Source organism: Acipenser ruthenus, chromosome 6 (genome assembly GCF_902713425.1).
Source record: "Acipenser ruthenus chromosome 6, fAciRut3.2 maternal haplotype, whole genome shotgun sequence".
Lineage (NCBI taxonomy): Eukaryota > Metazoa > Chordata > Actinopteri > Acipenseriformes > Acipenseridae > Acipenser > Acipenser ruthenus.
In genome coordinates, this window is record NC_081194.1 from 81,294,277 (window position 1) to 81,319,994 (window position 25,718).

Sequence of the window (25,718 nt, forward strand, 5' to 3'; positions counted from 1 at the left end):
ACCATCCCAGCAATATCTCCATCAATCCATCCATTCAGCATAAACCATCCCAGCAATATCTCCATCAATCCATCCATTCAGCATAAACCATCCCTGCAATATCTCCATCAATCCATCCGTTCAGAATAAACCATCCCAGCAATATCTCCATCAATCCATCCGTTCAGAATAAACCATCCCTGCAATATCTCCATCAATCCATAGGTTCAGAATAAACCATCCCTGCAATATCTCCATCAATCCATCCATTCAGAATAAACCATCCCAGCAATATCTCCATCAATCCATCCGTTCAGAATAAACCATCCCAGCAATATCTCCATCAATCCATCCGTTCAGAATAAACCATCCCTGCAATATCTCCATCAATCCATCCATTCAGCATAAACCATCCCTGCAATATCTTCATCAATCCATCCGTTCAGAATAAACCATCCCTGCAATATCTCCATCAATCCATCCATTCAGCATAAACCATCCCTGCAATATCTCCATCAATCCATCCATTCAGCATAAACCATCCCAGCAATATCTCCATCAATCCATCCATTCATCATAAACCATCCCAGCAATATCTCCATCAATCCATCCATTCAGCATAAACCATCCCAGCAATATCTCCATCAATCCATCCGTTCAGCATAAACCATCCCAGCAATATCTCCATCAATCCATCCATTCAGAATAAACCATCCCTGCAATATCTCCATCAATCCATCCATTCATCATAAACCATCCCAGCAATATCTCCATCAATCCATCCATTCAGAATAAACCATCCCAGCAATATCTCCATCAATCCATCCGTTCAGCATAAACCATCCCAGCAATATCTCCATCAATCCATCCATTCAGCATAAACCATCCCTGCAATATCTCCATCAATCCATCCATTCAGAATAAACCATCCCTGCAATATCTCCATCAATCCATCCGTTCAGCATAAACCATCCCAGCAATATCTCCATCAATCCATCCGTTCAGCATAAACCATCCCAGCAATATCTTCATCAATCCATCCATTCAGCATAAACCATCCCAGCAATATCTCCATCAATCCATCCATTCAGCATAAACCATCCCAGCAATATCTCCATCAATCCATCCGTTCAGAATAAACCATCCCAGCAATATCTCCATCAATCCATCCATTCAGCATAAACCATCCCTGCAATATCTCCATCAATCCATCCGTTCAGCATAAACCATCCCTGCAATATCTTCATCAATCCATCCATTCAGCATAAACCATCCCTGCAATATCTCCATCAATCCATCCATTCAGAATAAACCATCCCAGCAATATCTCCATCAATCCATCCATTCAGAATAAACCATCCCTGCAATATCTCCATCAATCCATCCATTCAGAATAAACCATCCCAGCAATATCTCCATCAATCCATCCATTCAGAATAAACCATCCCTGCAATATCTCCATCAATCCATCCATTCAGAATAAACCATCCCAGCAATATCTCCATCGATCCATCCATTCAGCAATTGCATTTAAAAAGATGTATGGTCAGATGATTCATATTAGAAAATCAAGTACATTCAACAGTAAATATATATTCTATCTGAATGTTCCACAGTCATCTACCATGTTCCTATAATGAAGCTTCCCGATTGGTGGATGAAAGGTTTCTAATTACGTGATAGTATAGTTCCCTTGGAGTTTATGCTAGTGAGAGAGAATTCTCTCTGAATTATGACTGAATTATGGCTGAAAGATTCCAGTTTTCATATAATATGGCATTTCTAACTGGTAACTGGATATATCACTTTTAATTTGTATTTAGTGTGCTCAGTTTTTTATCTTCACAGCAGCAAATCCCCACACAGCTCAGGAGATCTGAAGGTTCAGTGGGCGTCCTCCAATCCCACGACCAAGCCAGTTTCTCGAGAGCGAGAGCTGATGTCAGCGAGCTACCGGCCTCTGAAGGACAAGGGCCAGCCCTGCAGGTGTCTGCTCTGAGCTCACTGGACGCCTAGCCAGCAAGATTCACTGTAGCGTGATGAGGAGAGCCAGAGCCAATGCGATGCTCCCTTCAGAGTCTCCAGTGAAGACAGGCAACTGCACAGAGCCAGGATGTGAACCTGCTCTGTACGACTCACCCTGCACACCATGACGGTGCTTCTACCAGGTGAGCCACTCGGGGACCTCCATGTTTTTAACTTTCAAATAAACATAAGTGAATTACAATGATTGTACAAAGACTCTCAGAGGTACAGTAATTGTGTTTGGTGTTACACCATTTATAAACTAACACATAATGGTGTAAAATAGCATGGATGAAGTTAGTGCTATTTAGTGCTCTGTAATTTGCCCATCAGTAGTACAACTGCTCACAGTATCTAAAATTAAAAAATTAAAAACAGGGAACACAACGTTTTAAAGAAGCAGTGTGTCCATTTAAACAGATACATTTATTGTATTGTGACTGGAACACAAGAAAGAAAATGACTAAAACTAGCAGCGGATCAGAGGAGCATGGTAATAAACAGAATTGTCCTGCACAAATCAACATAGCCATTCCTCTAACAACACATCTGAGACATTCATATGAATTCAAGTGCAGCAGTTATCCATTCCAGTAGTCTATACAATATCATTCATGTTGGCCATTCATATCTGTAACATCAAACACTGTCAAAAATGTTTGGCTACTGCCTCGATTTACACTGATGATGGGCCTATAGCTAAATCAGTGGTCTACTTTGTGTCTCTCATTATTATATGACAAGCAGAGTCTCATTGCCATTGACTTTCATTGATATCCTGCAATATACTGGACACTGTCCACATTTCATTTACAAGACGTCACAAAAGCTTCTACTAAAAAACAGGGCCTTGTGATGTTTGCACTCGGCTGTCACAAATAATAACTTCTTAATAACGGTCTTAATAACGATTCAGGATGGCCCAGGTCAAACTAACAGCACTCCTGTTTGAGTAGTTTGAGAGCTCTGCAGCCAATGGATAAAACGCAGTGTTTTTCAAATAAGTTTATATTCCAGCAGGGAAGAATACTGGTTTGTAAATTCTCCTGGAAAGTGATGTGCTTTAGATATCCAGCCAGTGCTGTCATTTCTGAAAAATGACAGGTTCCCCCAGTGCTGCTATCTTTTCACTTTCAAAAGCAAACAGGATTTTATAGCTTTAGAAGTTGAGAATATGTGCAGAAATATCTTGCATAGGGGATTTTCATAATCGTTTGGCAGCCGTTTCCTTCCTGTGTCAACCTGACAGGAATCCATATGCAGATCGGCAATTTGTAGTGTTTACTGAGAAGCAGCATGGAGCTGGGGCAAATTAGCGAGCTGCTCATAAGCTACGTATGCTCCCTGCCAGGGTGACAACATAAGTGTCCAATCTGTATTTACCTATCAAAGGCCACCCTCTGCTTAGTCTCAGGGAGGCTATACATTTTGGCCTCACAGACCTTGACATCTAACAGGCTAACTGTTCTGTACAGAATGACACAGCCACTCAACAGATTAGCACCTCATCAGCACCCTGGGGTTTTGGACAAGCATCTGGAACACAATGGGCTGCTTGTGATACACAGCTACCCTGCAGGAGAGCTCCAGCAGCTTCCTGGCCTATTCTCCACTGCAGCTGTCTCCCCTTCATTGGGGCACCTGAACCCTGCCTGGTGGAATCTGTGTATTACAGACGAACAAATATTGAGTTAAACGACTCCTTTAGAGGGATGTGTATTGGCCAGCTTTCAGGAAGCGTGTGTGGCCCGCACAGCACATCCACCTGGTTGCAATGAGGCCACATAACAGAATGTGAAGCCTTGGCTACAGCTGCTTCTTTAGCTGGTTAAGACTCAACTTTTATTGATTTTAATTGCATTCACAATTAGAAGCATCAGTAACATGAAATAGTGAATCACAATGACCTCCATCCATTTTGTACACATGCAAAAACAGGAGTTTGACACACAGATGTAGATTCTGACACACTCAGTATCTTCAATGTCCAGACCAGGTTTCATCATGACTGAATAGGCACTTCTCTAAAGGAAAACATAATCTTAGTTCAAACAGGGTAACTCCAACTACCCCTAGATTCTGAGCCTCTTATTAACATGTTCGACAGTATGTCCTCTTCAAGTCTCATCATAATTGAATATGCAGTCTTCTCGATAGGTGTAGTATACAGACAGGCAGGCCTCCTGTATATACTCCCAGTTTATGATAAACTCAATAATTGTTCTAAAGGATGTCTATGTTTCATCAGCATTTGGTAAAAGAAAAACATTCTGCCTGTCATACAGGGAAGCAGCTGGGCAGACAGAAAGGCTCTCACATTATGACGCACTTAATAACGAGAGCCACATTAGTGTTTATCACAATCAGACAAGTCAATCTCGAGACATCTGTAAACATGTAAGTAAGGGTGACATAGAGACAATCAGATGGAAAGACAGCCTCCTTATCATCACAGAGTATGATACCTTCATCTAAAGATCAGGCTTAAGGGTCTAATCACAATTGGACATGCAATTTGATATATATGCTACGGGCAAACCCCGAAACTGGGCAGTTGACGGATTGCCCGAGCAAAGTCCGAAATTAATCACAAATATCTTTAATTCTGGGTTTTGCCCGGGCGGATCTAGGAGTGCCCAACAATGCCCAGTCAAAGCCTGAAATTAATCTCAAAGATCTTTCATTTGATGTTTTCAGGGGACAGAGACAGAGCTACGATTGAAGAGTTTGTTTGACCCGCCTACCTGAGTAGCGTCACTCACTCACTCACTCTACACAGGACGTCCAGTTTCAGAAAATAAGCATATATTTAAAAATGTATTTTTTATTGATGACATGACTATATAAAATATTTAATTACATATTATTATTATTTATTTCTTAGCAGACTCCCTTATCCAGGGCAACTTAGTCATAAACAAAAATACACTTCAAGAATATATAACACTAATTTATTTTAAACACATTATTAAAATCTAGATATGTATTACGTACTTAACTTACACTCTCAGTCACTCCTTGATCAGAACAATGATGCCTTTGGTACCTGCTGTAGTATGCTGATATTTTTCACTATACTTTCTGAATATCACAATAGACTATTGTCACATGAATCACAATGAACCTGTCCTTTGGGGGCTTGGCCACACGTGTTGTCGTGATCTTTTATCTTATGCAGAACATCATATGTCATTAACTTCTCTACTATTGTGGAATACACATCTCCCACGGTTCCATCATCTCCCACGGTTCCATCATCTCCCACAGTTCCATCACGTTGTGCGTTTATCTATTCTTCTGCTCTGATCGTCAAAAGCTCCCTTACTTCTTTCGGACCAATTACTGCATGGGTCACTTGCCATTTTGTTGGAATTATTTCTTCAATCAACATATGGCGGAACAGGAAATTGCATTTACTTGGGGGAAAAAAAAATCCACCTTGAACGCAAAACGTGGTGTCAGTGGCAGCATTGCAGTTTAAACTGAGAAAAAGCTGTTTCAGTACCGGCACAGAGCCGTCTGTGAATCACCTCGAAACGTGGTGTCAGTGGCAGCATTGCAGTTTACACCGAGAAAAAGCTGTTTCAGTACCGGCACAGAGCCGTCTGTGAATCACCTCGAAACGTGGTGTCAGTGGCAGCATTGCAGTTTACACTGAGAAAAAGCTGTTTCAGTACCGGCACAGAGCCGTCTGTGAATCACCTCGAAACGTGGTGTCAGTGGCAGCATTGCAGTTTACACTGAGAAAAAGCTGTTTCAGTACCGGCACAGAGCCGTCTGTGAATCACCTCGAAACGTGGTGTCAGTGGCAGCATTGCAGTTTACACTGAGAAAAAGCTGTTTCAGTACCGGCACAGAGCCGTCTGTGAATCACCTCGAAACGTGGTGTCAGTGGCAGCATTGCAGTTTACACTGAGAAAAAGCTGTTTCAGTACCGGCACAGAGCCGTCTGTGAATCACCTCGAAACGTGGTGTCAGTGGCAGCATTGCAGTTTACACTGAGAAAAAGCTGTTTCAGTACCGGCACAGAGCCGTCTGTGAATCACCTCGAAACGTGGTGTCAGTGGCAGCATTGCAGTTTACACTGAGAAAAAGCTGTTTCAGTACCGGCACAGAGCCGTCTGTGAATCACCTCGAAACGTGGTGTCAGTGGCAGCATTGCAGTTTACACTGAGAAAAAGCTGTTTCAGTACCGGCACAGAGCCGTCTGTGAATCACCTCGAAACGTGGTGTCAGTGGCAGCATTGCAGTTTACACTGAGAAAAAGCTGTTTCAGTACCGGCACAGAGCCGTCTGTGAATCACCTCGAAACGTGGTGTCAGTGGCAGCATTGCAGTTTACACTGAGAAAAAGCTGTTTCAGTACCGGCACAGAGCCGTCTGTGAATCACCTCGAAACGTGGTGTCAGTGGCAGCATAAAGTGTGACTGCTTTTTACCGGCATTTCCCATTTACACTGAAAGCAATACCGCATCGGTGGTGGCACAGACACGGCAATTTGCTTCTGTGTGAACATGCCTTCAGATCGCTTGTCAAACACTATCGAATATGAATCAGCTAATCATTCATGTCAACCCAGTAACTGCATCCATCTCCCCGATTATTATTATTGGTTTTTATTATATTATTAATAATACTGGCCTTTTTATACGCAAGTGTCACTGGGGTTTCTCATGTCCATTCCTTGTTCCGAAGGTCTGCCTGTCACTCAGAACAGGAATGAATGAACAGAGGGAGTGATTCAGACTCTGCCAGTGAAGCAGTGGGCAGACCGTGGTTTGCCCAGGTAAAGCCCAAAATAAATTATTTTCATTTTTATTTTGGGGCTTTTCCCCAAAGTCAGCTTTGCCCGTAATAAATTAAAACAGACATACAGTCAGACTGACAGATAGCCTTCATATAGCCTGAGATTATGATGCACTCAATAATAAATGTCCTTAGCAACCCTCACCACACTCAGTGATTCTCCTGATGCATGGAAAACATTAACATGACATACAGAAAGACAGCTGGACTGACTGATTATGACAAACTGTATATTCGGTACCAAAGAAGGCCAGCCTCTTCAATATCCACCCCCCCCCCCCCCCCCGGTGATAATGACTGATGCTAAAGCATGGCAAATGACATTTCTATCTGTGCAGCAGCTTAGTCATGTGTTTGGTTAACCAGACACACAAGCAGCCAACTACACAACCTTTACATTCAGACCTGTTGTCCCCCCCCCCCCCCATGACCATTCTGTTGTATCGAGCGCCATCTGTTGGTTTATTGGTTTATGCTTACAGATGTGGGGTTGTTTTTACTGCCCTCTGGTGGCTGCCATGAGTTATGCTACACCTGTGCTTATCCATGAAGTGCTGTTTAAATAGTTTTTAAATATTAAAATACTGTATTTAATCGGTACTTCTAAAGGTTTGTATGCCATCTACTGTTCATTTTATAACAAAGCACTATATTGAGGGTACACATTTACCCACCGGTAGGGTCAATGACATCGTTGGCATGTACAGTAGCTCCTAACATTAAACACTATGAAGGCTTTCTTTCAAAATCATTTCATAGACTTGTTTAAATGCAACAACACAAAATACCTTTAAAAAAATTTATATATATATATATATATATTTGAGGCACAATTCAAATTCTACGACTGCACAAATTGTTTATAAATGAAACTGCATACTACGGTTCCATGCTAATTTACTATGTGAACCCAGTATGCAAAATGCTTTAACACAAAGATCAATACAGTGCATTTGACATTGGTGTTGATAGTACTTTTCTAATTACGGTAAAAAAAAAAAAAAAAGAAAAAGAAAAGGAAATTGAAGGAAATACCTGCAGTTAAACATAAGGACATGCACAGCGCTGATCTTTACTGTACCCTTTAGTTTATTACAAGTCGAATGAGTGGGCAGGGATCTATAGGATTAAAAGATCACAAAGCATAGTCAAAAACACTTTGAAAACCGCTCGCACTGTCCATCTGAAATGCATGCAACACACTTTGAGAACCGCTCACACTGTCCATCTGAAATGCATGCAACACGCTTTGAAATGCATGTTTTATTTTCTTGCTTTGAGCTTTCCCAGAGGTTTCTTTCTCTTGAACATCGTCTTCTTCTTCCGTAGAGTTTTGGCATCCCTGCCACACAGCCAGTCATCTCGCTGAGTCTCCCACTTGAGCTGCTTGATGTCTGAAAGAGAAGAGAAACAAAATCAAAATCAAGCAGCCATATCATTGAAATCTGCAAAGGACATCCCCTTACCAAGTCATACAAGACCACTGGTATCGGAGGGTAAGATTGTGATAATTACAGGGTGCATGGAATGTATGAGGAGTGAACGGCTCTTACAAGTGGAGACGGGAATGTGCTTTAAAGTACTACCTCTACCTCGAAATGGAACTGAATTAAAGTCAACGATCTCTACATTTGCACTGACTGCCCCCCTTCCCTCTACATTTCTGTTACCTATCTATGGAAGACATGGATGTTCTAATTCTAATTTGGAGATGTTCTCTTTAATCAGCTCTGGTGATGCTCCCGTCTCTTTCAGCATGACCCCAGCCCAGGTGCTTTTAACTGTAATCATTTTAATATAATTTAATATACAGTTAAAGATAATACATAACCATTTAGTTTGAGAAACTATTACCCTAGTCACAGTGCCTTAATCATACACCATCATCATGTGTTGAACAAAGTGAATGGCAAATCACATGGCTTCAATGCATGTTGATCATGCATTAGTTAATCATACAAATGATTTACACATTGAGATTAAAAAAGGAGAGCAATAGCTTTGCATATGTTTAGATTTTATGCTTGCGAGGAAGACAGGGATAAAAGTATACCTAGGAGTTCTGATTTTTGGTTTTAACTGATAAAACCTGATAAAACACCCCCGATATAAAACAAATGAAATCGGTGGATAGCCAATAAACACGGAAAACACCGGAAAAACTGTGGAAATGGTTTATCTATTCACGTTGACTTCACCCTTTTCACATTTAAAAAAATAAAACCTACAACAAAAATAATAATAAATACATTTCCCAGTGCTGCTGGGCAATGTCCCGCCTGACTTGTATTTATCATTGATTCGTTCTGAATACTTTAAACCCGCCCCAACTACTGAGTGACAGCACATCCCTACATTTCTATTGGAGACTCCGCTTGTGAGATTTAAACACGATTACAAATCAGGATGGAGGCTTGTTAGCAGGATTTAAAGCTGTATTACAGTTAAGAAACAGAGGATTTAAAACAGAATTGTGGCAAAATGTACAGAAATGCCTCCACACAAAAACCCCAGAAGAATGTGCCCGTGAACATAGGGATTATGTTGTGGAAGACAGCAAAGGAAAGTCAAGTTACTATACCTATTCTGACAAAGAAAAAATTACGCTCAAGCATTTTGGAAAGTAACCAAAAACACTAATTTCATACAGTATATCAAAAACGAAAGCCCCGAAAAAAACAATTTACATAAAACTCGAAAATAGCTAAAAATAACCACCGAAAAATAAAATTAATAAAACCCGAAAAACAGAAGCCCTAAGTATACCCTTTAAAATGTTTAGTAAAACGTGGCCTATTTTTTGACCTTGTTGGTACAACCAGCCCCCTTTCCTAATCACATCTTCAGTCTTTTTCTTCTTTTGTGGGGGGGGGGGGGGGGGGGTTGCAACCCTTACTTCAAAAGATACAACGTGTTTCAGTAAATTCAAAACGCCCAATAAACTTCGAATCCTGGGCAGAGGGAGAACACATTCTGGGATCAGTAAGCTACTAACAACCAAACAAGCAAGATGGGCCAAATGGCCCTCTCTCGTTTGTAAACTTTCTTATGTTCTTCTTATGTTCATATTAAGTGAGGTTGGCATTGCAGGGGAGATGAAGTGAGGTTTCAGTTTAATTCCGAGTGACTGTTTTGTAAGCATTATGAATGCTTATTTCACCACTGCTACACCCCGTTAGAAAATGTACTTTTCCTGCAAGACCGTGAACGTGAGAGTATACCTGTACATTTGTTTTAAGTACTCGCCCAGAGGACTGCTGAGACACAGACATCAACGAGTCCTCGTCAGATTTCATTCGCATCGGACGAGCAGGAGTTTAACCCGGTATACCCCATGCACTCTCCAGCTATTCGATGACAAGCGGTTCCTTCCCTGGTTTTGAATTTACATTTTAAAATTCAGTTTTTAAATTTTAAAAAGCACCTTTCATTACAATCAGATTGTAAAGGCCACCACAATGTTTCAAAACCCCCAATTTATTTTACCTAGCATTTACACAATTACACTTTTTTGTCTGTAATGTGGCTAGCATCTAGCCCAGAAAGTGGACACTACAGTATGTTGCAAGCAGTAATGAATATACGTAGAGAGAGATCATGAAATACAGAAACATCTGCTGAGATGTTCCTAACCATAATCCTTTAAGGAAGTGCCAGAGTCAAAATACTAACTGAAGCCTATCAATGGCCACTGGACCAGATGTACAACATGTTTGCACAGATCCGGTAACGGTATGTACTGTAAGCTGGGAGTCAACACTAAAAACTGTCTTGTAAATTTCTGTACAATTGATTCAGATTCCTTCCAAGGTGTATTTGTGTTGACATACAGTAGCCATGGAGTTGGTATTTCTACTCCACAAAAGAGTGCAACCAGTCATGCAATCTGACAATTACCTGCTTTAGCTTGGTTTGCGACTGCATTAATGCCAATATTGTCAAACTTCGATCCTGTATTTTCATCCAGCAGATAACCAAACTGCAAACAGAAAAATGTGTCTTCAGAAACAGTTCAATACATACATAAAATGTATACCATCTATGAATGTGAAGTAGATTGTCTTGATATTGATCAAGCTGGCAGGGAGGAGAGGTGTAATCAGGTCCTCAGGTTACCTGAAAATCATTGAAAGCATGTATGATCCACAACGATCAAGCATCTTAAACACATGCAGAGCAGATAGATGGGAGATGGAAATGATTTACAAATATTTATTAAAACGGCGTAATAACCGATGTCCCCTCCCACACTAGCACACTAACGGCTGCCAATAAAATGTCTTGGAAGAACTAGATTTTCTTTACCTCCTCTGCTGCACCAAACATGCTGCTCTCGTCCTTAAATCCTTTCTTCTTTTTCCATCCTGGTTTTGACTCTGAAACAGCAACAACGATCTTATTAATCTTGTAATAAGCTGACTGATACAACTCAGTGTGTGGGAGCGTCCTGATTTACCTCCTAACCTGGAGCACTTCATTCAATGGGATTTACTTTCATTGAATATATGAATTTTACAAATAGCAGTCTTATTAGTTAGTTATTCTAATTAGTGATGTCACGATATGAAAATTCTCAGGACAATTATTCTGTGGGGTATTATCACGATAATTGCGATACAGCAGGATATTTTACAAAGAACTACAATTTTTTTTTTTTTTTTTAAACTAAAACATGTTTTACAACATTATAAACCTTCAAAATGAAAAAAAAATATGGTGCTTAATTATAATTAGGGCTTCTGTTTTTAGGTGTTTATTCATTTTATTTTTCAGTGCTTATTTTTAGCTATTAAAAAACAGGAAGTGACATACGAGTTCAAGATATGTTCTTTTTATATTCATTCACAACCAAACCACCCTCATATCCGAGGTAAAGCCTTTTCTCTAAATAATTCATAACTATGGCGTGAACAACGACGACCCCTCTCCCCTTGAAATATGAATTTCTAATAGCTGGTACAGCAGTAGCGGGACAGTCTAAGCTCAACAGGGAAGCCTGGAAGTCTGGAAAATGTATTTCTAACCTTGAGGCGTGGCTCAGGAAGCTGTCCCTGAAGCTCATACTGATTGTGATGAAAAGATGCACCATACTGGACAGATGACAATGACAGCAATGCCTGCTTTACATGCAAGCTTGTTAATACATCTTGTGTAACTCTGCCAGTATACATTTTAAATCCGATCGGGTTACTTCAGCGCATGTGTTCAGGGTCTGGGTTTCTTACCTGCAAGACAGTTCTGACAAAAAGCACCACAGAGGGGTGGAAATGTTCAGAGAGCTGGAAGAAAAAGAAAGAAAACTGAATCCAAAACGACACAAAGCAGAATCCAGCAGTTCCACAGTAGTTGTGCGTACAGCATGTGGGTAAATGTTAGGGTTCAACATCCTTTTACTAATACACCACACAACATAAACAGATTGAATTGACCTTTATAGAGAAGATGTACTTATAATTATGCAGATATTAATCTTTAAACACACTAGCTGAGAGATTATTTCCTGGCCACATGGATGAGGAAATTGGAATCTCCCTTAAAGAACGGGATAGCTGAAAGGGTACAGGAAGAGGTGAAGGGGTGCTCAAATTAAACACAAAGACAGGAAGGTACATGTGGCTCTTTCATATTTTGCTAGCCAAGCAGATGCACAATGTGTTAGCAGGTTCTAAAGTTCAGAAATAAAAACTTGTTAACCTTCTTAAGCTCCCAAAGACTGGTGCTGTAGGCCCCGCAGTATAAAGGGTTTCTGTGCGCAGGGTCATAAACCCCCACATTCTTTCCACCTGCAGAACAATAGGAATCTATGTTAACCAATAACTGTGGAAACAGTGGTTGCTATAGTATGTACCAGTTTTTTTTTTCCCCAGGAGTTGGTTATAGCAGATTACTGGAAGACCCAGGAAGATCCTAGTTATGTTATGCAGTTCGATCATAAGGGAAAACTGCCACAATTCAGAGAAATCAGTGACAGCTTCTTAGTAACCAAGTATATTGTGAGAGAAGATGAAAATCCAAAAAGATATGGCTGCTGGCCCTTTCTACAAATAACATTTGCATTTCAAAAGGAATAAAACACACTTTTGAGGTTTTTGTGATGGTCCAGGCCCTGGTACTCTCCCGCCTAGACTACTACAACTCCCTCCTGGCTGGCCTCCCTGCGTCCGCCACCCGTCCGCTCCAGCTCATCCAGAACTCTGCTGCCCGCCTGGTGTTCTCTCTGCCTCGCTTCGCCCACGCTACTCCACTACTCCGCTCGCTCCACTGGCTCCCGATCACCGCTCGCATCCAGTTCAAGACTCTTGTACTAGCCTACAGATGCCTTGACCAGACTGCACCCAGCTACCTCCAGACCCTCATCTCTCCCTACACCCCCACTCGACCTCTCCGCTCCGCCTGCACTAGAAGACTGGCTCTACCTCCGCTACGCTCCCCTGCCTCCCGAGCCCGCTCCTTCTCCACCCTTGCTCCGCAGTGGTGGAACGACCTTCCTACAGATGTCAGGACTGCCCAGTCCCTGACCACATTCCGGCGCCTCCTTAAGACTCACCTCTTCAAAGAGCACCTGTAGAACTTCTCTGTTTGTATCCTGGGACACTACCACCCTTCATTTAAATGTGCTTTATTTTGCTCTTATCTGCCCCCTATTTTACTGCATTTAATCCTGTACTTCAGAATACTGTAATCTGCCAAGTGTTTAACCTGTAGTACTTTGTATTTAATCATATCCTGATGTAACTATCACTATTTAATCATATCCTGATGTGACTATCACTATTATCTGCTGTATTATTGAATTGTGGTTTGTCACACTTGAACAAAAATTATTGTATTTCTTGCTCTTATTGTATTACTTGTATTGTAACACTTGAATGTATTTGTATTTGCTTGCGATTGTAAGTCGCCCTGGATAAGGATAAATAATAATAATAATAATAATAATAATAATAATAATAATAATAATAATACCCATGATGCAGCTGGCTTGGGGCCTTCAGATTTGTCTGCCTGCTTCTTACTTTCTCCTTGACATTTTGTCCACATTCGTAAAGTGTTCCTCTTCATCATCCTCATCTATATATTTAAACTTCTCTTCTTCATCAGTTTCCTGGACACCAAACAAAACCCAGAAAAAGTACACGTATAGTTATTTTAATATCTGCAGGGCATAAGCCAGTAAAACTACAGCAAACAAAAACATGCAAGTTCATTTTGCTATGCGTTAGAATTCTATGGGGGTGATGTAAGTATAGGCACAGTGTAAATAATAGCGGAAGAAAAACTCAAATTGCGCCCTACGTAAGCTTAAGAAAAAAAATAATAATAATTCTGAGAAGGAGCCGAGTGTCCTTACAGCTGAGGGCACTCAGCATGAAATGGAGTTGTTTGGAAAAGCCTCAGCCAACATCAGTTATATGAGTATCCATAGAAAATGATATGTATTGGCCTGCCCTTCTCAGCATGACATCCTGAAATTTGCCGAGCACTCTGGAAAAGGTGGATTGGGCTCTCTCTCCAGACATTCCAGCTGTAGTGTGAACCAGAGGCTAAGTAGTGCAGAGAACACAGCAATTCAGCTATTCGGTAGGATGAGACGATAACGCTTTAGCACCACATACTCCGACATCCCAAACAAAGTGACCCTGGGATTGAATATGCAGGGTCTTCTTCGTCTTGCCCTTCTCCTCCGAACATGTTCCTGCCTCTCCTCAACAAGAGCCAAGTGTCGCTGCATCAGGAAGTGCAACACAGCAGCCATCCTGAAGCCAATGACAGGTCTCTGCAGGTGTGTTCTTTTATACAGCTCTTAGTTACTCACTTCTACAATGGCTTGCACCTTGTAAGAAGAGCTGTAATGTTTTTGGAGGGTCAGCAGTTGCCGAAGTGCAAAGCAAAATCCTCACATCACATTATAATATAGTTATAACATATTTTTAATGTTACACTTTAATGTTATATTTTTGACACACCCTAAACCAATGCCACGTATACTTTAAATTAAAAACAAATCTCCAGAATGTATTTCAATAGGTGTACTTTATTTTCTAACCCCCTCTACACGATCTATGTGACTGAAACGAGAATATAGCCACAATGCTTGTTTCTGTATAGGTAGCTGTAATATCGTACTTATCATTTCGACATGTAGATCCAGCAGTACTTTACCGTCTACAGTGACTTAAAAGCATTTTAGAATTTGCAAAAAACTTCACAATTATATATGGAAACATTTTGTTGCCTGTTTATAAACCCCATACTTCTTTGCAAAAACAGTTTAGGATTTAGGATTTTAAACTGTATATTGAACGTAGTTAGCAATAAGCAACAAACATACTGACTGTTTATATATATATATATATATATATATATATATATATATATATATATATATATATATATTCTACGTTCAAGAAAACGTAAGTATCTAATTAGTACTGTTCAAATAACTCGAACTACACAATGCGCACAGCTCCAGCGTAGTGTCTCAATTACTCTCAGTGACTTACAACTAAATTAAAAATGCTTTAAAATACACTTATAAACAGTTCTATAAATGCAAAGGTTTTCGTTGTTCAATAATGGAGTTATTTTGTATTGCGCTTAGTTGTATGTTTGAAAAGTTTCTGTGGTGTGAGTGAGCGTAGCACTCGCCATGTTCCGTGTAGCTATTCAAGTGAACGCGTTAGTTACCTTAGTTCCTGCCAGGCGTAGAACATCATTCAAATTAAAATCCTTGTCTGGTTCTTCATCTTCTCCACTATCCTCTCACTGTTCGTTTTCCTCCAGCTCGCCCTGCCGTTTCATAGGCATGTTTTTCAAGCATGGGGTTTTTTTTTTTTTTTTTTTAACACAGCAGAGAAACACATCTGCACCTAGAAGGGAACATCTATTAAATTGATTATGACTGTTACAAAACGGAAAAAGCAAAAACAACATTCTTAAAAAAAAAAAAAAAACATTAAAATGTCAAAAGAAAAAAATCAGCATTACCGTTTTTCACAGCATGCAGAGCGTGGAGGTTCTGATTTACTTGTGTTTGAGCGGAAGGGACCTGCATTGTAAGGGGTCAAAGTTCAAGATTGGTTCTTACATCCACGTGATCAATGATCACGGTACACAAGGAACCCAGACCGTTCTGAACGGTGTTAGTTGGAGGTTATTCAGAGGTCTGAAGCGCTGTTTGTTTTACAATCTTAACTGTACATAATAATGAAACCCTTCATGCTATTTCAGCGCTTATTCGGGGCAAGTAAATTGGTGTGTAACTCACGAAATATAGGTAAGTAAAGAAACTGAAAGAAACTCAGACTTCTGTCTTGTGGAGGATATAAGTGAACCATATCCCCATCATTATCACATATAAACTGAAGTCCATAGTGACAAAGGCTCAACTAGCTTCTGAGAGTTGGTAGGTTTACTCTTAAACGTGATAAGCAGTGATATATATGAGGAACGGCAGAGAAGTCCTCTATTCATCCAATTGGAAGCATTGATAATGTTATTACTATAGTACTGACAGCCAATTCATGTTGTGCGTCTTTTGCAGTAATATTGTATCCTAATCCGTCTATATATATATATATATATATATATATATATATATATATATATATATATATATATGTGTGTGTGTGGTTTAAAGTTTACTTAAATTGTGCCTAAATTGATATTCTTTCAATCTTTCCTAGTCCCTGTTGGACTGTGTCGCGGTCAATGGAGACGGATATGCACCTGTACAACACACAATCAAGAGGCACACCATTGCAGTACTCCAGTGTTAAAACACTTGACATCCAAAATCCGATCAACTGGTCCCATCTCCGTGGCAGAGTACATGAGAGAAGTCTTAACAAACCCAGTCTCGGTATGAGACACTTTCAAATATATCAAACTAAATCTACAGCCTTTATTTCAGGGGTCTCCAATCCCAGTCCTGGAGGGCTATTCCACTCCAGGTATAAAATGAGATCATGAACTCCTGCAGGGAGGATTAATAGGTTCAGTTAAACCATTTAGAACAGGGCTGGAACAAAGACCAGGTGTGGCAATTTTGGACACCTCTGCTTGATTTGCATTACAGTTGAAGCATTTTAGACAACAATCCGATCTTAGCACTGTAAGGATGTATAAATAATGTGGTGTCTAGCAAGGAAAGCTACTGACACTTCCAGCTAGGAATGCTCCTGCAGTCAAAGTAAAAAGCAGAAGAAATGTGTGTACTGTACCACCCTGTACAATGTTTAAATCCCTGTTAACATACCTAGCTTTGTTCTTTTTTTCTAGGGTTATTACGTACATAATGATATGCTGGGCGCTGAAGGAGACTTTATTACATCACCTGAAATCAGTCAGATCTTTGGGGAGGTATGGTAGAATGGTGTACTTGCTGTGTCTGTTTGAGAGTCCCTGGAATATCATGAACTCTCAAATGGCAGACTTGCACTCATTCATTTTGTTGAAATGACACCATGTACTTTTACAAATTCCCAGTAATTGTTGCTGAAGTGCAGGATCAATAGATTTCTGTAGATGTGTAGATTTCTAGATTTTTGTATTTTGTGTCGGTCAGGGTAGGGGCAGCAGTGTGGAGTAGTGGTCAATCCCAGGTGGGGGACACTGCTGCTGTACCCTTGAGCAAGGTACTTTACCTAGATTGCTACAGTAAAAACCCAACTGTATAAATGGGTAATTGTATGTAAAAATAATGTGTAAAAAATAATGTGATATCTTGTAACAATTGTAAGTCGCCCTCGATAAGGGCGTCTGCTTAGAAATAAATAATTATAATAATGCAGCTAACATGGTGTATTTTGTTCCATGGGTAGTTGCTTGGGATCTGGTGTGTGAGCGAGTGGATGGCTGCAGGAAAACCAAAGGAGTTTCAGCTGGTGGAGTTTGGGCCAGGCAGAGGTTCTCTTGCCAGTGATGTTCTGGGGGTGAGTCACCAAGAAAGCTGTCTGTGATTGGTACAGGTCTGAGAGGTTTCTGATGCTTCTGTGTCTCGAGGATAATGATGACTAACTAACTTGCAAAACTAACTAACCTGGGACACATTATCTCTCAAAATTCATTACAGTTTAAGAGCTCAGCGTGCTCATTATTTTAACTTCTTGATTGCAGTACAACAGAATTTCGGCAGAGGGAGCCATTGCGCTACAATAAAGTACAGCACAGTGAAGCTAAGAGGATTAAGAATACTTGTCTAAAATGCAGGCTTGTTTTTGAACTGTTCAGGTAAACTATTCAAGCAAATGTTCTTTAACAGAAGTTGGATCATTTTGAGAATTAAATTGAATGCTGTGCTATTCTTCTTTTAGATATGCTACTTGTTTGGCTCTGTGTACCTCTGACAACCTGTTTAAGTGCATGTAAACATGCAAACGGTGTCTCTCCTGGTCCTCAGGTATTGAAGCAGCTGAAGTCAGTGATGGGTTAATGGTGTCTCTCCTGTTCCTCAGGTATTGAAGCAGCTGAAGTCAGTGATGGGTTAACGGTGTCTCTCCTGTTTCCTCGGGTATTGAAGCAGCTGAAGTCAGTGATGGGTTAACGGTGTCTCTCCTGTTCCTCAGGTATTGAAGCAGCTGAAGTCAGTGATGGGTTAATGGTGTCTCTCCTGTTCCTCAGGTATTGAAGCAGCTGAAGTCAGTGATGGGTTAACGGTGTCTCTCCTGTTCCTCAGGTATTGAAGCAGCTGAAGTCAGTGATGGGTTAACGGTGTCTCTTCTGTTCCTCAGGTATTGAAGCAGCTGAAGTCAGTGATGGGTTAACGGTGTCTCTCATGTTCCTTGGGTATTGAAGCAGCTGAAGTCAGTGATGGGTTAACGGTGTCTCTTCTGTTCCTCAGGTATTGAAGCAGCTGAAGTCAGTGATGGGTTAACGGTGTCTCTCCTGTTCCTTGGGTATTGAAGCAGCTGAAGTCAGTGATGGGTTAACGGTGTCTCTTCTGTTCCTCAGGTATTGAAGCAGCTGAAGTCAGTGATGGGTTAACAGTGTCTCTCCTGTTCCTTGGGTATTGAAGCAGCTGAAGTCAGTGATGGGTTAACGGTGTCTCTTCTGTTCCTCAGGTATTGAAGCAGCTGAAGTCAGTGATGGGTTAACGGTGTCTCTCCTGTTCCTCAGGTATTGAAGCAGCTGAAGTCAGTGATGGGTTAACGGTGTCTCTCATGTTCCTCAGGTATTGAAGCAGCTGAAGTCAGTGATGGGTTAACGGTGTCTATCCTGTTCCTTGGGTATTGAAGCAGCTGAAGTCAGTGATGGGTTAACGGTGTCTCTCCTGTTCCTCAGGTATTGAAGCAGCTGAAGTCAGTGATGGGTTAACGGTGTCTCTCCTGTTCCTCAGGTATTGAAGCAGCTGAAGTCAGTGATGGGTTAACGGTGTCTCTCCTGTTCCTCAGGTATTGAAGCAGCTGAAGTCAGTGATGGGTTAACGGTGTCTCATGTTCCTCAGGTATTGAAGCAGCTGAAGTCAGTGATGGGTTAACGGTGTCTCTCCTGTTCCTCAGGTATTGAAGCAGCTGAAGTCAGTGATGGGTTAACGGTGTCTCATGTTCCTCAGGTATTGAAGCAGCTGAAGTCAGTGATGGGTTAACGGTGTCTCTCCTGTTCCTCAGGTATTGAAGCAGCTGAAGTCAGTGATGGGTTAACGGTGTCTCTCCTGTTCCTCAGGTATTGAAGCAGCTGAAGTCAGTGATGGGTTAACGGTGTCTCTTCTGTTCCTCAGGTATTGAAGCAGCTGAAGTCAGTGATGGGTTAACGGTGTCTCTCCTGTTCCTCAGGTATTGAAGCAGCTGAAGTCAGTGGTGGGTGAATCAGCCGTGTCTGTTCACCTGGTGGAGGTGAGTCCCAAGCTCAGTGAAGTGCAGGCACAGAGTTTGACTGGAGAGGACAGTAAGGCTGCAGACAACGAGAACGATCCTGTGTATCGCAGAGGAACCACGAAAACAGGGCATCCCGTGTACTGGTACAGAGGCATGGAGGATGTTCCAAGAGGTATTGTCAGAATGACGATTATTTTCAATGCAAAGCAATCTATAATACACAGTGAGCTTGTTCCTGTCCACTGGAGATTACTATAGATAAGATTCCATTAATAGTACAGTTCTGTTTGCTTCTCACTACAATGTTATGAACAAGGTTGCTACATTTCTGAGGAAGACTGAGATTCGAAGAATGTGTATTCCTTGTATTTCCATATTGGAAAATGTTTCTCTCATGTCTGGCATTTCTTTAATATGAATAATTGAATCCACTTACTTATATAAATAAGTAAACCATTAATTGAATGGTGAGCTGCTCTGGATAACATTCTGAACACTGGAAGCATTCCTCTTGTGTGTTTCTCATGTTTCCAGAATGCTGAGGGGCAATTAGATCTTTACTATGTGGAGCTGGGTTTACACTGTTCTCATGCTTCCAGAATGCTGAGAGGCAATTAGATCTTTACCATGTGGAGCTGGGTTTACACTGTTCTCATGCTTCCAGAATGCTGAGGGGCAATTAGATCTTTACTATGTGGAGCTGGGTTTACACTGTTCTCATGCTTCCAGAATGCTGAGATGCAATTAGATCTTTACCATGTGGAGCTGGGTTTACACTGTTCTCATGCTTCCAGAATGCTGAGATGCAATTAGATCTTTACTATGTGGAGCTGGGTTTACACTGTTCTCATGCTTCCAGAATGCTGAGATGCAATTAGATCTTTACCATGTGGAGCTGGGTTTACACTGTTCTCATGCTTCCAGAATGCTGAGATGCAATTAGATCTTTACCATGTGGAGCTGGGTTTACACTGTTCTCATGTTTCCAGAATGCTGAGAGGCAATTAGATCTTTACCATGTGGAGCTGGGTTTACACTGTTCTCATGTTTCCAGAATGCTGAGAGGCAATTAGATCTTTACCATGTGGAGCTGGGTTTACAGTTTTTGTTTCACTCCTCTGCTTTTGAACTTTGGATATCTTTCATTGTGAGGAAGAACTCTCCCGTTTATTCATTTCCACCGCTTTCAATAGGGATACATTGGGAACAGAATATATTTTACATTAAATAAATGTAAACATTCATTAAGATCAGTAACTGACGTAAACTCATCTTTTTTCTAATTAGGCTTCAGCATTTACCTTGCTCATGAGTTTTTTGATGCCTTGCCTATCCACAAATTCCAGGTACAGATTATTATTATTATTATTATTATTATTATTTTACCAAGCTGATAATGTCCATCTCATTTTCTCCCGATTCATCTTGCCTATAAACATGACTGTTGACGCTGTCCTGCCTCTCCTTACCCTGGTCATATATAGCTGGGATTCAAATCCAATCCATATTCAATATGCATAAACAATTCAAGCAGTAGCTGACTCTGTAAACTAATCCTCCTGCAACTCATTCTATACTGTGCATGGAATGTTTAAAAAACCCAAACCCAAACCCAAACCCGCCATCCTCCTGCAACTCATTCTATACTGTGCATGGAATGTTTAAAGAACCCAAACTCATCATGTACCTTCTGAAAAATGTGGGGCACTGCACCTTTATCTTGTGAATTCCTTTCTTTCTCTAAATAAGTTTGTACAACCACATACAGGAGCAGTATCTTATACATGAAACTAAAGGGGTGGTTGCATTTTCACAGGAAACCGATGTATCCTTGGTATGTCTTTCCTTCCCTGTAAAGGTGACCTGTTTTTGTTTTGTTAGAAAACAGACAAAGGCTGGCGAGAGATCCTGATTGACATCGATCCTGAAGTGGCCAACAAACTCCGCTTTGTTTTAGCACCATCTGCAACTCTGGCTTCCTCCACCCTTCTGCAGGTTAAATATTCATATGATTCATTGCTTCAGTCTTGCAGATTTGAATCATTTAAAAACAAAACATTTGTTTTCCATTAAAGAGTTTTCTGCAGTTCATGCATTAGAGCTCTATTTGATCTAGTTTAACAGACACTTTAAACGGAGTGCCAAGTCTTACATCATGCAGACGTTCTCAGCACAGTTATTAATCCCAGCCCCTGCCTGCCAGTGCTGGTGTTCTCCTAGATGCGTCGAGTTTACCTGATGTTGTTTTCAATTTGAAAACGGGCATTTTAAAATGGTGTTGCCTGAAGACTTGACAGGTCCCTTCACTTGGTTTTGCTTTACACAAAGATAGCAGAATGCTAAATAATAAAGGGAACAGTTCATTTAGCTGCCACTGCTGAAACAAAGGCTGTTGTGAACCGGTTACCACATTCCTCCTTAAGTGTGCATCTGAACCACTCAACAAAAGGGGTTCTAGAGCTTTTCACATTGTGTCTGAGTTTTAGAGCTTTTCACATTGTGTCAGAGTTCTAGAGCTTTTCACATTGTGTCAGAGTTCTAGAGCTTTTCACATTGTGTCAGAGTTCTAGAGCTTTTTACATTGTGTCAGTTCTAGAGCGTTTCACATCGTGTCAGAGTTCTAGAGCTTTTCACATCGTGTCACCTGCAGGGCTCCCAATGGGACGGCAGTCCACACTTTCACACACACAGTGAATTCATAGTCTTCTTTCACACAGTAGTGACACTAAGCTGTAAAGAGCATACATTAAAAAAGCTTACCCTGGTAAAATGTCCAGTGTATTGCTAAACAACTGGACTCCAGATTGTTATAAAAATGTTTATTTTGCTTGTCTAGGCTGATGAAGAGAGGGAGCATGTAGAGGTGTGCCCTGAGGGCGGAGTCCTGGTTCAGAGACTGACCAATCGGATCAGTGAAGATGGAGGTGCGGCTCTGATCGCGGACTATGGACACGCAGGAGACAAGACAGACACTTTCAGAGTGAGCAGAACAGCCCTGTGGCTCCAGATTCACTCCATGGTTAGCTAGTCTGTATAGAGCTGCATATACAGCAGATACACGCCATGGTTAGCTAGGCTGAGTCTGTATAGAGCTGTATATACAGTAGCTTTATAAACAGGAGGTTGAGCACCAGCTCTCACAGTGGACACTGTACATTTGGAAGTGAAGACAGAACATTTCTAGTCTGTATTTGTCATCTTTGGGTTCTGTTAGTATTTCCAAACATATGGAACAAATAACTTACTATTCAACAGAAAGACCATGGGTATACAGAGGGACTGTCTTGATGAATGCGATAGTGACTTGAAGGGGTGAGTGGGAACCAGCTCACTGTACTGTGTGTGAATTGATTTGTATGTTGAGGTTTATTGTTTTGGCCATCAATACTGCCCACGGTTTTAATATAATCAATCATTTAGCTGACTGTATTGTCACCAGTTAATGAAATAGTTAATAGATCATTAATTACATTTCAGCATTACAGTGCATATACTTTTTTTACCATGAGTCCAAAATAAATATGAATAAAGATTGTCTATTAAGGAAGTGTGTCTCGGTTGAGCAGGTGTTATAAAGGCAGAAGATCATCGAGAGGGTAGTAATACTATAACAGTCATGATATCGCAGAGTTTTAATATCGGAGTGGCAGATCTTGACCAGATAAGCTGAGTAGGCGATCGACAGTATCTGTTGTAGTCATAACATCTTGTCAGCTGGGAAAAAATGGGAGAATTTCACTAAGTGTGGTTAATACTCTAAATAGGTGTCTTTTTTAGTATCCCTTTACAAATAGTGGCACAAAGAAATGCATATTTGTGCAAATAAAGCATCTGCAGAAAAAGTTTGAACATGCGCCATGAAAACTGCTTGCGGTCTCTCTTAGTCAACACGGATTCTGCTGAAGGCAAGGGATATGTAAATAGCATCTGTGTCTTCATGTAATTACCTCTTTCATTTTCTGCTTTCTGGCACAGGGTTTCCGTGGTCACAAACTCCACGACGTCCTCGTGGCACCAGGAACTGCAGATTTAACGGCCGATGTGGATTTCAGATACTTAAGGAGGATGACGGAAGAAAGGGTGCTGTCTTTTGGACCAATCACACAGCAGCAGTTTTTGCGGAACATGGGTATTGATGTCAGGCTGCAGGTAGATGTACAGAACCCCTTAACGCTTTCTGACTGAAGTCACTTTAGTGACTTACACTAAAGTGATGCATCAATGTGCTCCAGATTAATAATCCCCATTCTTCCTAAATCTCTACCATATATATTCTACACACCGCCACTGTCCATAAATACGAAGACACTTTAAATGAACAAAATGAAGAAACTGTTTATGCACTAAACATGTTTATATTCTACACACCGCCACTGTCCATAAATAAATATGCTGAAGGCATAAGTAAGCAGTAGCAGTCAAGGCTTGGGGGCATTTTCAGGGGAGTTTGTGGCAGAAGCTGAACCCTGGGGTTTATGAACCACACTGAGATTACTGGAAATTAAAATAAGCATTCTCTCTGTCTTACAGTAAGATTTTAGAATGGTACTGTGAATCATTATTTAATCTTACTGCTATCAATCTGAATGATCCGAACAGCGGCAGATTTAAATACCACCGCACTTCATCCTGCTGTATAACCCGCGCTAGGCCAGGTTCAGGAGACTCAAGTATGGATTCAGAATGGAATTACATTGCAGATCTTTATGAAACGGATTCCCTTTCTTTTCCAGGTACTCCTGAGGAGCTGTACCGATTCATCCACACGGAAGCAGTTAGTTCAGGGATTTGACATGATGATGAACCCTGAGAAAATGGGAGAAAGATTTAAGTTTTTTGCCCTGGTGCCACACAGCAGAATAGCCGTTCAAACACGGGGGAAGAAAGCTGAACAGAAAGGAGGAGCCGCACCTCCTGTGTCAGGTTTCAGTGAGCTGGGGCTCTGAACCGACTCTCCAGCTCTTCCAGGTCTGGTTATCAGTGGAGGCAGACTTAGCTTCTGTTACACAGAGCAGCGGGCTTGTACACTTTCAGTGTAATACCAGGCTGGCTTGTACACTTTCAGTGTAATACCAGGCTGGCTAGTTCACTTTCAATGGAATACCAGGCTGGCTTGTACTTCATTAGCAATGAGATTACATTTTTTTGTGAAAGAGTGTGTTGAGGGCTAATTCACTTACATGTCTTCTGATGCCCGTCATTACCTCATATCTGTCTCAAGTTACAAGTGAAATAAGTCATGGTCTCACCCTAGCCCTGACTGCACAACAGCACATACTATATTATAAAACCATCATGCACATACCAGAATTGTCAGTCTGTGCTTGTAAGATGCCCAGGACTCAATGGGATTCACTGTGATTTTTGTGAAAGGTCTAACAGTATAATATGACCAGGTCTCATGTTGGGGAGTTGGGGAAATTCTTCATGTCTGGACAGGATTGGTCATCTGGATGGGGCTTCCACTTGATAGTGGCTGCCCTACTTTTAAAGAGCTTTGCAAAGCCCCTTTATAAAATGGTTAATCCTGTATTCTGAAACAGTGTCAACAGCACAGCAATGTGATTACAACATTTCAAACATTGCATTTGTGTAGCAGGAATAATAATGACACTCATTTCAGAGAAGTTAAAGTTAAAGGGTCTTTGTTCATGCAAAATGTGCATCTAATATTGTGTTAGATAGTAATAAGAAATGGTACATGTGTCCTACCTTTGGACATGCTTGGGGGGGGGGGCGTGGCTGTGGTCTTCAATTATGTGTTATATTGTCCATAAACTGATCATCAAAGCAACCACAAATGGAAAAATACAAGACTTCTTCATTATGCACCAAGAGGCATCTGGTTAGAGCAGCGCTTCACTTTATTGAGCACTGGTAATACAGTGTTCTTCAACTTGTTGGATCTGCAATGTGCTCAAAGGCTGCCCAGGTTTTGGAATGGAAAACTCATTTTCACCAGTCATTTCCAAGTATCTAAAGCCCCACTTAGACAAAGCAGGCCCTTTGAAACAAATTTATTTTGGGGCTAGCTTTCTCAAGCGGATTCCTGTTTTGGGAGTAGAAGTAACATGCTTTTCCAGCCACTGTGCTC

At 41.0% G+C, this 25,718-nt stretch overlaps 2 protein-coding genes across 7 annotated transcripts; one reads left to right on the top strand and one right to left on the bottom strand.

Annotated features, from left to right (window-relative positions):
* Window positions 1-7,880: 7,880 nt before the first annotated feature.
* Window positions 7,881-15,858, bottom strand: LOC117410977 (CCAAT/enhancer-binding protein zeta-like). Of its 6 annotated transcripts, XM_059025893.1 has the most exons (8): window positions 15,798-15,858; window positions 15,498-15,679; window positions 13,776-13,914; window positions 12,504-12,592; window positions 12,035-12,088; window positions 11,115-11,183; window positions 10,707-10,788; window positions 7,881-8,203 (listed from the first exon to the last, which is right to left on the bottom strand). In XM_059025893.1, exons 3-8 carry the CDS (start codon window positions 13,878-13,880, stop codon window positions 7,958-7,960), a joined length of 645 nt encoding a protein of 214 aa, XP_058881876.1. In that variant the 5' UTR covers window positions 13,881-13,914; window positions 15,498-15,679; window positions 15,798-15,858; the 3' UTR covers window positions 7,881-7,957. The 6 variants fall into 6 exon arrangements, with proteins under 6 accessions (XP_058881876.1, XP_033873855.3, XP_058881878.1 ...); XM_034017964.3 differs by lacking the exon at window positions 15,798-15,858 and having other exon boundaries at window positions 15,498-15,779; XM_059025895.1 differs by lacking the exons at window positions 12,504-12,592; window positions 15,798-15,858 and having other exon boundaries at window positions 15,498-15,778.
* A 26-nt stretch (window positions 15,859-15,884) lies between these two features.
* On the top strand, window positions 15,885-24,777 carry LOC117410739 (protein arginine methyltransferase NDUFAF7, mitochondrial-like). Its single transcript, XM_059025892.1, has 10 exons — window positions 15,885-16,086; window positions 16,496-16,671; window positions 17,091-17,171; window positions 17,633-17,743; window positions 19,583-19,796; window positions 20,912-20,970; window positions 21,506-21,619; window positions 22,461-22,604; window positions 23,600-23,773; window positions 24,358-24,777. Exons 1-10 carry the CDS (start codon window positions 16,017-16,019, stop codon window positions 24,568-24,570), a joined length of 1,356 nt encoding a protein of 451 aa, XP_058881875.1. The 5' UTR covers window positions 15,885-16,016; the 3' UTR covers window positions 24,571-24,777.
* Window positions 24,778-25,718: the final 941 nt, after the last annotated feature.